The sequence below is a fragment of the Xiphias gladius genome, chromosome 20 (assembly GCF_016859285.1).
Source record: "Xiphias gladius isolate SHS-SW01 ecotype Sanya breed wild chromosome 20, ASM1685928v1, whole genome shotgun sequence".
Taxonomy (NCBI): domain Eukaryota; kingdom Metazoa; phylum Chordata; class Actinopteri; order Istiophoriformes; family Xiphiidae; genus Xiphias; species Xiphias gladius.
Window position 1 is genome coordinate 22,591,001 of NC_053419.1, and position 10,860 is coordinate 22,601,860.

The 10,860-nt window shown below is 45.3% G+C and overlaps 1 protein-coding gene across 1 annotated transcript in view; it reads right to left on the reverse strand.

Moving 5' to 3' along the window:
• The window catches only part of LOC120806717 (huntingtin-interacting protein 1-related protein-like), an 18,823-nt gene extending 8,057 nt beyond the window's left edge, over nucleotides 1–10,766 (reverse strand). Inside the window, exons 1-20 of the mRNA XM_040158095.1 lie at nucleotides 10,442–10,766; nucleotides 10,025–10,088; nucleotides 8,210–8,352; nucleotides 8,028–8,084; nucleotides 7,127–7,207; nucleotides 6,951–7,027; nucleotides 6,774–6,835; nucleotides 6,061–6,201; nucleotides 5,913–5,970; nucleotides 5,116–5,191; nucleotides 4,882–5,019; nucleotides 4,660–4,782; nucleotides 3,785–3,968; nucleotides 3,598–3,686; nucleotides 3,320–3,436; nucleotides 3,075–3,176; nucleotides 2,054–2,248; nucleotides 1,049–1,159; nucleotides 766–960; nucleotides 530–677 (exon numbers count right to left, since the gene is read on the reverse strand). Of these exons, the coding sequence (XP_040014029.1) occupies nucleotides 530–677; nucleotides 766–960; nucleotides 1,049–1,159; nucleotides 2,054–2,248; nucleotides 3,075–3,176; nucleotides 3,320–3,436; nucleotides 3,598–3,686; nucleotides 3,785–3,968; nucleotides 4,660–4,782; nucleotides 4,882–5,019; nucleotides 5,116–5,191; nucleotides 5,913–5,970; nucleotides 6,061–6,201; nucleotides 6,774–6,835; nucleotides 6,951–7,027; nucleotides 7,127–7,207; nucleotides 8,028–8,084; nucleotides 8,210–8,352; nucleotides 10,025–10,088; nucleotides 10,442–10,522 (2,242 nt within the window). The 5' untranslated portion in view covers nucleotides 10,523–10,766. The remainder of the gene's footprint in view (nucleotides 1–529; nucleotides 678–765; nucleotides 961–1,048; nucleotides 1,160–2,053; nucleotides 2,249–3,074; nucleotides 3,177–3,319; nucleotides 3,437–3,597; nucleotides 3,687–3,784; nucleotides 3,969–4,659; nucleotides 4,783–4,881; nucleotides 5,020–5,115; nucleotides 5,192–5,912; nucleotides 5,971–6,060; nucleotides 6,202–6,773; nucleotides 6,836–6,950; nucleotides 7,028–7,126; nucleotides 7,208–8,027; nucleotides 8,085–8,209; nucleotides 8,353–10,024; nucleotides 10,089–10,441) is intronic.
• Nucleotides 10,767–10,860: the final 94 nt, after the last annotated feature.

Consider the following 10,860-nt stretch of genomic DNA (forward strand, 5'->3'; position numbering starts at 1 on the left):
TTTTCTTTATGCTAGTTTCTCTTACATTGTGTTGTGGATGTTCACTGGATTACTGATCTGTTGGTTATCATTATTAGAATCAGTGATTTCTTTTGATGTTGTGTGTTTTACAGAAGTTATTCCTGCATGTTTATGCTGTTTTCCATTTATTCTGTATATTGCTGTGAGAATCCCTTTTATTTGTATGAAGTGCCTTTTGTTGTTCTCGGATATTTTATGTGAAGGATGTTGATCTTGTACGTTTATGTCATCCATTGTAAATCATCTTTAAATCGTTTTGCGTGTGGTTTTCACCTGAACGGGCCTTGCAAATGTTTTTTTCTCCTCCTGCGGCCCACCCGGATATCTGATGGTTGATTGCTTGGCCTCTGGGTTTGGTTGTATTTGCTTTCATGCGAGGGCTTGTTGTAATTTGTGATGTGAAATGAGCGAGAAAGGTTGCTCGACTGAAAGGTAGCTATTTAGTACGTTTACAGTTAAGCTTTGAGAAGTGTGCAGGAGCTAAATTGTTTTTTGAAGGCAGTTCTACCAGGTGAGGTGATGCAGCGGACGTGTACGGGGTCGTCCAGTTTGGCCACAGCGTCCAGTACGATGCCCTCGGCCTCCACCACAGCGCACTGCAGCAGACAGAACTGCTCGTCCTTTAGCTTCTGGGCCAGCTCACCTTCACGACACGCCTGTTTTCACACACACGAGCTCATCAGTATCTACCTGCTAAGAAATTCACGACATCTTCACCGCACGGTCGTAAACACGTCTAAGCACCTGCTGCTGTAATTGGGCGTGCAGGCTTCCCAGCTCCACGCTGCTCCTCTGCCGCTCCTGCTCCAGGGAGCTCTGGTGGAGCTGAGCTTGTTGTCTGAGGGAGTTCAGCTCGGCATCCTGCCCCCTCACCGACCGGAGCAACGCCTCCCTCTCCGCCTGCAGCCCCGCTAGTGTGCTGCTCAGCTGGGTACCGCTCTGAGGAACAAACCGTGTAAAGGTGTATTACTGCCAGCGCTTCATCTCAGGAAGACTTGATGCACGATGAAAGGAAAGTTACCCCTACCATTTCTTTGCTCTGCAGGGCGCTGTTTGCTCGTGTCAGTTCTGCCCGCGTTGAGTCCAGCTCTCGTCTCAGCCTGTCGATCTCGAACTTCTGCTCTGCGTTGATGGCGAGCTACGGACAACAGGCATAAAACACAGATGTAGGCAGATATATTACTGATAATATGTAACACTTTGTAAAGCACTTTTCAACTAAAGAGCACTGCTTCCAATGCAGCATAAAAAGACATTTAGATATGGAATCATCCATAAGGTAAAAACAATCAACATGAATAAAATTAAACATGAAGCAAAAGGTGGTGGTAAAATGACAGAGATGTAATATGCAAACAAAGAAGTGTAGCTGTCAGACGAGATGGTGAGTCTATAAAAATAAGTTTGGCAGGATATAAAGGGTGAGACCGCGCCTGCTGACTGAAGTTTAACTGGAAGAATGTTCCAAAGCCGAGGTGCCAGTGTAGTAACAGCTGAGCTGCAACACTTATTAATCCATACTGAAAATAATTGCTGGTCGCAGCAGTAAGTTAAAGCTCTAGCACCCTTTGATTTTTCATCTGGACATGGAACAACTTAAAGGCTTAACCCGGCAGATCCCAGATGCCTTTTTTTTGGGCGGCAAGGAGTTCAAAATTAACCGGTGTGCGCTGGAGCCTGGACACGAAAAGCCAAGTAGGGTTTTAAAATGGATTCCAAAGAGGAAACTGGTAACCAGTGCAAGGGAGAGAAGCACTGAGGTGATATGAGAGGAGCGTTTGGTCTTAGTCAGGCTGCCGAGTTCTGCAGATTTTGAAGCTGAGCTACAGCTCAAGCATTAAGGCAGGTAAACAAAGCATTACAATAGTCCAGGCGTGAAGATACAAAAGCCTGAATAATGTCTGGGGTATTGCTGATAGACAGCACTGCTTTCCCTCGGTCCCGACCACAGCATCTCTAAGCTGCGCTGTGCACCGCAGACACTGACGTGCCAGATGCTGTCAAACCCACGTGAAACGTGCTCGGCCTGTACCTGTTGCTGTAGCTGGGCTCTGAGCGCCTCCAGCTCTCTGTTGTTCCTGTCTCTCTCCAGGTCCAGGGAGCTCAGCTGCTGTTGCGCCTGTTGTCTCAGCGAGGACAGCTCTGCGTCCCTTTCTCTGGCGGAACGCAGCAGCACATCCCGCTCCGCCTGCAGCGCCGCCAGGCTGCCGCTCACCTGAGATCCCTCCTGCAGAAGATGACACGGGAAATATGAATAAGATGATTCAATAAACAGAGCTACAAGCAGCAAGTCTGGGGGCCAAACCAAAACCACACGGGGGAGTGCGTTGGCCCTATTCTGTGTGTGACTAAAGCGTTCAGTAGTTATCTCGACGGAACTACAGTTAAATCTATTCCCTCACTAATATGTGAGACGTCAATTAAAACTGTCCTGCACCGAGACTCATCGTAAGTAAGTCAGTTAGTGTAAATATGCCCCGGTAATTCTTCGGATTGAAAATTTGAACTGAATATCCAGGGATAAATAAGTCACACCGTACGTTCTCCACATCACACCATGATTGATGAGATGGTTTTGAAAGGACTAATGTGTTGAAATATGAAATAAAAATTATATCCATTATTATTTCATTAACTGATCTCCATGAAATACCCAACAATAGCAGCATAGACTCTGTGTCTGTCTGGTCCAAAGGCTTCTCAAAGACGCTTTTTTGGACGTAAACAGGGCCGGGTAAAGGTTTGAAAATGTTTAATGACAGCAGCGGTACAATACTCAAGCTTTGCCTGAATGAAATAGTTTGAAAGTATCAAAAATACGATACCAAAAAAGCGTAGAAGAAGAAAATAATCTCACAATTGGCTGAAACTGTCGAGGCTAAATTTGCCTGTTACTCAGCAGCGAGTAGGTTGTGAAAGTGGCTTAAACTTTGGCCTGATGGTGGCGTAGGAAGGTTTGTTGGGAATTTGAGAACAGATGTGCCGAGCCAGGGCATCTTCCGTGCCTGGTCCACTAATAAAAGTTTGCGTAGGTATTCTACGTTCAGTCTCACCATCTCTTTATTTTCCAGGGCACTGCGAAGGAGGGCCAGCTCCGCGCGTTGCTCCAGTAGTTCCTTGTTCAGGCGTTCGGCCTCCTGCTGCTGCCGATTCATCTGATTGGCAGAGGAGTCACTGATTCAGTATTCATGAGAGTCTTTGTCAATCAAGAAAGCCAGGTTGAAATGGATGATATCAGGGGGTGTTTTAGCTGTACTGCCTGCAGTGGCTGTGGGTGCAGAGGTTGAACAGGTCTCACCATGTTTCTTTTCTCCTGTCGTAGATCTTCCAGCTCACGTTCTAGCTGGGTTTTGGCTCTCAGCAAATCGTTCTGGTCTTGTTTTGTACTGGACAGCAACTTCACGGTTTCTGTGTTCTGCACGTGGACACAAAAGTACCAACAAGTCGTCACGACTTCCGGACAGAACCCGTTGGTGAAAGTGGTATTGATCTCCTCATCTAACTCTCGGCAAGAAAGTGAGGAAACATATTTCCCCAAGATGTTGAACAACTGACTGAAACAAAAGTGACGTTTACCTTCTTCATCAAGTCGGCATGACCGGTAACCAGCTCCGCGTGTTTCTCTTTGAGTTGAGTGAAGCGAATCTCTGCTGCCTGAGCTCTACCTGTGCGGACGCGGCAGGATGAAGAGGACCCACTGTTTCAGTAAGGTTCAGCGATATTCGTGTGGCTCATTCACCTGAATGCAAAACTGTATACTCACTGTCTGCCTCCTTGAGTCCAATCTGCGCCCCGACATTGGCGACACTGTTGCACCGTAAAGCCTCCACTTCCATCCGCAGGCACTCGTTTTCCACTATTGCCATCTGCTTGTGGTTGCGCTGCTCCTCAACCTCAGCCTCCAAACGATTCACTTGAGCCTTTAACTCCATTACACACCTCTGAGCCTGAGGACGGGAGGAACAAGGGGTTTGTGTATATTTCACCTTTATTGAACAGTTGACGCTGGAAATGCGTAGCGAGCAACAGGAACTGGAGAAAGGCCCTCGGCTGGATTCATACACTAGACAACACACAGCTGCGAGGTGACGTGTGGTATGTCTCCGACCAGAGGTTTTCAAACTGTGAGACGCAGAGCGAGGGTTGCAGGGGGTCGTGGAGGGAGAGACACGAGGCAAAGATACTATTTGAGAGTCTGCAATTTGCGTCAAAAATTATACTCCCTTCTGAGAGTCATAACTCAGTCAAATCTGAGACTTTCTGAAGATACCATTATCTCTGATGTCTATGGCGAATTCATGTCCATAAGTCTGCTTGGAAATCAGGGGAAAAACAGACGCTTTCTTGCCCGAGAATCCTCAGGTTTTTAAGTTTTCTTCGGTATCAAGGTAATCCAGTGATAGCTGTCTGTCATACGTGGGTACATTGCAAACAGGAACTGCCAATAGCTGATTCGGCCCACGTTTAATGGCGCCAATTTGCCAAAATGTCAAGAAATATACGCTAAAAAACTCTGTAGCCCTCAGCGAACTCCCGCAATTCAAGGCAACATTACACTTTGTAGTTGTCCTGACTTTGTTTAAAACAAAGGAAACTGTCTCAGACCAACTACTCCAGACACCAGGATGTCCAACTTACCTCATTCTTGATGAGCTGTAGCTCTGGTTTGAGGACCTCTAGCTCCCTCCTCAGGCTCTGATTCTCTGTTTCGCTCTGCTCCAGCGAAGCATCGGGTGCTCCCGTCTGGCTGAGCAAATAGTACTGCCATGAGGAAAAAAAAACTAAATGTTAGCCACAATACCAGACGAAGGAGCGGGAAGCTTTAACATCATTCGTCTTTTGGCTTGCGTGCAAGCGTACCTGTGGCATCTGCGGTGCCTCCCTGAACTCCGGCTGTGGCTCCTCGTCCTCCTCCTCATTACGCTCCTCGTTGGGCATCACCACCACTGGCTTTTTGTACTCGGCCAAGGCAGCGGCGCGGAGGAAGTTTGGAGGAGCCTGCAGAGTTATAATAAAAACAAAACACGTGTGCACGATTAAAAACCACCAAAAACGGAGTTCTGTACACGTGGAGACTCCCAACGTGTTACTTACATCTGGGAGATCTGGGATCAGGATGATGCTTTTAAAGAACTCCATTTCTCTGGCTCTGTCGAAGAACTGTGAGAGGCTGCAGACGAAAACACAGTGTTCAATGACGGATCTCATTATCACACAGTTCTTCATGGACTAAACAGCCTTTACTCAGTTTCTGAGGAGGTGCAAATGCTGCATATCTACAGGAATCTTGAATGTCGTTTAATTAGGAGCCAAAGGTCTTTAGTTGCACATGTTGAGAGCCGGTATTTCTCTTCTGGCCACTGAGGTTGGCTGATTCAAAATATTCGGGAGGAAAACCGACTGTTTGAGCTGTGTGATTTGGATGAAGTGGAAAGTGAGTCCTATTTAGTTTTGCACTGTAAAAACTGTGATGATTTAAGAGAGTCAACTTCCCATGAAGCGGCTCGACAAAACCCTGAAATATTCTGATGTACAGATGATCAAAAACTAGGATGGCTTTTTAATTTTGGTGTGTTTAAGGTTTCTAACTTTGTCTCGAAATCCTGGAAACAAAGCAAGACGGATGATTTAACTAGTATTTATTCTGATTTCTTCAGTACTATATAACATATGTTTCTGTCAGTGATTTATGAATTCTGTTACAGACAATGATGGTCTGAAGATTTGATTGTGAAAGATGTTTGAGTTGCTTTTTCCATTTTTGGACTTTTTCTGTTGTTTGGAAATGGATACACGGCACTCTGGTCCTGGCTTGTATGAATTTATCGTTACGTATATGCAGGACACAATAATAAAGATTTCATTCACTCATTCGTTCTCTAATAACCTACCTCATGAATAGATCACGGAACCGCTCTCGATGTCCGAGAAGAACATCTGGAGCAATGCCTGGAAAGCAGAGGATGTGATGAATTTAAGACTGAGGTCTGACTGAATAAAAACGTTCAGTGTGTGTGTGTGTGTGTGTGCGCCTCTCACGGCTGTGAAGTTTGAACATCAGCCGGACGGAGAAGTGGTAGAGAAAGCTGCAGTCCAGTATGAGGGGTATCAGAGGTGTCAGTCTGCACTGCCCGGCTGGAGTTGTGGATTTGGCCCCGTTGGCGTCCAGCTGACGCAGAACTTGAGGCAAGAAAAACACGACATCGAAGCCAAGTTAATGGACGTGTTGTTTCCAAACATTTCACTAACTGCTATTGTTTATCTTCATTTTCCTTTTTGGCCATACAATGTTTTTAATCCTGTTTTGTAAAGCGCATTGGGCTGCATCTTTGCATTAAAAGTCTTTATTATCATCATCATTATCATTATTATAACTAGACCACCAATTGTGTATTTATCCGCTGCTTGAAACAGTTCCCAACAAATGCACCAATTCCTCCTGTTTTTATTGTATTTGCTAAAATGGACAGCGCCCAGCTGTTTTAGTAAATTATTAACCTTTTTAAAAAAATAAAATAAAACCTATAAATTTGTGACCCATTTTTAGAGATTTACATCTTCAGCAGAAACCAACGTGCTTGAGGCAGAGAACCTCAGGCAGGGTAAAGAATTCAGAACGTAACGAGAGGCAGAATAACATGTTGTTGGTTTTGATCTGTTGACAGAAACAAAATACAGAATATCGCCAGCCTTACCCTTTAAAACACAACTCCTTACAAACTGATTACCGGTGAACCTCCCGATGGACTAACCTGTCTCAGCCATCTTCAGCCCAGCGTCCAAGCAATCCAACAGCTCCTGTGTCATGTCCAACCTACGGCATATTAACATTATGTCTCAGGACCACATTTAACCACGTATTTAGTGAGAAACACTGCATTTCTGCGCAGTAGCTGCACATAGCTGCGGGTCGAGCGTTCAGAACTTACACTTTGTTCATCTCAATTCCTGCTTCCCTCTCCAAAGTCTCATCACTGGCCTCCAGGTTGCCTGGGATCACCTTGTGCTGTGGAGGAGGGTGTTTTGGAAATCTAATTGCGGTTTTACCCTTTAGAGCTTGTCACATATCGTGATATAAACCATACAACAAACAGAAAAGTATTACCTTTGCGTGGAATTCCATTTTGAGGCAGAGGAATTTGGCTGACAAGGCGACAATGTGGCCGTATCGATCATGCAAGTTTCCCTGGAGATAATAACGATATCCTAGATTAGGTCAAACAACTTTATTAATCCACAGAGGGGAAATTAGCTTGGTCAGACCAATAAAATGCAATTAATACGGACAACAAGTGCAACAACAATCAGCTGAAGCTGAAGCAGCATTCAGATCCTTTACCTCGAGTAAAAGTAAAAACACTCCATTACAAGTAAAAGTATTATTCACAAAAAGTACCTCAAGCATCAAAGTAGAAGTACTCGTTCTGCAGGAAAATGTCCCTCTGGCTGATACATTATTATATACGACGCTATTATATTGTTGACACTGAGTTATCGATGCTTCAGCAGCATTTTACTGCTGGAGCTGCTCCAGGTGGAGCTGCTTTTAACCACTTCGTATATATACAGTCAGGTAGATTAGTCCAGTGATTCCCAACCTAGGGGTCGGGCCAAAGGGGACACCAGATAAATCTGAGGGGCCGAGAGATGAATAGTGGGAATATTTCCCTCTAAAACGCGGTAACTGCGACGTCCATGTTTTGAATCCGGCCTGGGACCTTTGTTGCAGGTCATATCCTCCTCCCGCTCCCCTCATTTCCTAACTGCTCCGTCACTCTCGGCTGTTCAACAAGATAAAAAAATAATCTTTAAAATGTAGTGGAGCGTGAGTATAAAACAACCTAAATTACACATCAGGTACTCAAGTAAAGTCATCGTATCTTAAAACTGTACTTGAGTAAATGTACTTTGCCACTGACAACACCACATATGAAACTAAACCTTCAAAGTTATGTTTGAATACAAGTTGTTTCCCAGGTTTTGGCTTTATCGTGGTGGCTACTCACCCAGAGAACGCCCATATCCTTCACATTGCGACAGTGTCGGTGAGAATCCGCGACCGCCTGCGGGTCAGACAGAGACCAGGGAGATTTCACGTCACCGATAGGACAGCGAGATGTGGAAAAGGCTGGCGTAAAGGAAAAAGAGGCGAACGGGAAGGTGGAGGGGACTCAGAGCTTGAACTTACATTTCTGTGTCCGTCCCTGAGCAGTTTGTGCAGCAGGTAGCAGAACTTCCAGCTGATCATGGAGTTGCTGGACAGAGGCAGGTTCAGGGTGTAGGACCAGAAGGTGGTGGCCCCACCCTCCTTGTAAGTTCCCATGATGATATCTTCCCAGCTGTCAAGGAAACTCCGAAATACCAATGCACAAGGACTGGGGTGGAAACAGCCCGTAATATTTGAGGGTCAGGGACCATCTCAACTCAACATCAGACTTGTGCCTAAAGAAATATATTTTTTTACCATGCTAGCAGCGAGGCTCTGGGGACGGCTGTGCTGGCCGGTCGGTCCGCCAGTTTACTCCACACTGAAATATCTCAACGATGTTTGGATGGATTGCCACGATCCGATTGTACAGATACGCACGATCCCCAAAGGATGAATCCCTCTGACTTTGGTGAGCCTCTGACTTTTCCCCTAGCGCCACCGGCAGGTCAAAGTTTTCACTTATTCAGTAAAGTATCTCATCGTTTACTTGGCGGATTGCCGTGAAATTTTGTACAGACATTCATGATCCCCAGATGATTAAGTCTACTGACTTCGGTGATCCCCCGACGTTTCAGGTTTTCGGTGAAATATCTCCACAGCTACTGAACAGACTGCCGTGTCTTTCTCCACAGATGTCAACGGTGCCCAGAGGAGAATCCTAATGATTGATGAAGTCAAATATCTCAAAAACTAAATATATGAAAGAGTTATGGGACATCAGAAATGTCGGTGAGCGTCAATCATATGATGTACATCCCTCTGATGTTTTTTTTGTTTGTTTGTTTTGTTTTGTTTTTTGGAAATGTCAGAAAATAATTGTGTAAAGCTGCTACAACTACTACAACAAATACAGTATTAGCGTCTAAGGTCCCAATAAGTTGTTTTTTTTTATACCTTATCTGTAAATTCTCTTGAGAAACTGATGGGAAGCGACAGATTTTTGGTTAAAATACAGTTAGTAGCAAGTAAAAAAGCTGTTACGAGGAACTGGGGGAAGGTAGCGCCACCGACAAAGGAGCAATGGTTTATAGAAGAAATCTTCTTAATGGAAAAACTGACACATATCTTGAGATGGTGAGAAGAGAAACTAGAGGAAAAATGGGGAAATTAACATCATCCTAAAATCAGAAGGCAGCTGCAAATAAATGCATTAACAGGCCTGTATAAATGATTAAAAAACGAATGAACATCCTAAACATCCCTGTTTAATGTTACCAAACCAAAAATGAGAAATATGTCAAAACCTATTGAGTAGATTATCGTGAATGTTTCTGGTTCCCGGAGGATAAATCCTAATGACTCTGGTCAACCCCTGACATTTTCCATAGCGCCGCCATGAGGCTGGAATTGACGGTTTAGAGAGAAATGTCCTTGCAACTACTGGATGGATTGCCATGAAATTTGGCCCAGATATCCAGGCCCCCAGCAGAATTAAATGCCATGGCTGTGGTGATCCCTTCACCTTTTTCCTCTGCTGCCATCGTCAGGTCAAACTTTTTTTACTTTGTCCAACGCTTTGCGTGTTTGTGACCAAATACCCTGCAAAGCCAAGGACATTCCCATCAACCTCAGCTGCACTTTGTGCTGATCTATCTGCGGAGACGCTTAAACCAGGTTGTGAGCCCAAGCTGGAACCTCTTATTTACCATCAGCACGTTTCCATCGCGGCGGTGATCGTGTTTGCTTTGAGCCGTCAGCGTGGCTCTGGACTAGTTTAGTTCCAACTCATTTGTCAGTAAATATTTTTCGGGTTGTCTGAACAGCAGGAACGGTGTGAGGGGAAAAAAAGGATACTGCGCACATATCTCTCTTTGGGCGGTGTTTCAGACGAGGTGAGAGTTTTGCTGATGCTGTGGAGCTGAAAGAAATGAGACGACAGCCATCAGGACACAAAGACAGCTCAACCTCGCTACGAGTCACCGTCAGGAAACAGATAAGACCTCTAGATAAAAACAGACACGCAAGGACGGGAGGGCAGGGCCTGCTCTCAAAGCTGCTTCAAGGGTTCAGAAGTTATCGATACTTCCAATTACACTCTTAACCAGGACTGCGTTGTTTTCGTTGGTTTTAACTTCACTTTTAACAGTCTGGTATTGAGCCTTCCGAAAGTCAAATGTTGCCCGAGAACAGTGAGCAAACTATAAAACCATGTGTGGAGCCTGGATAAACAAAAATAACTTCGCCCAATTAAAAGAAAAGCCAACCGCCTACCTGTTGTTTACCAAACTGCTCCTTCTCCGCGGCCAAGGCCTTTTCCGTCTTGTTGTCACTTTTGTTCTTCGTTTTGCTCATCGCGGCAGCCGCACGCCACACAAACTAGAAGTGCGATGCGTGAATCCTCAGCGGCCCCACTGCGGGTTTCAGCTCCTCACCTGCGTCTCCTCAAATGAACAGGTGCGTCAGACGCGCCGCGCGCATGTCAGCGAACTGTTTCTCCTTCCAATTAACGCACCGGCCTTTATCAACGAAGCGGACTCGCGAGCAAACGAAGCCGTTTCTCTCGCGCGTAAAAGCGCTCCAACCGCTGACCAAATGCGTAAAAACGCGCACTGGGAAAAAAAAAAAAGCAAAAACAAAAACTCGCCAAATCGATGAAGCGTTTATTAAGCAGTGCGATAGTCAGGCAGTAA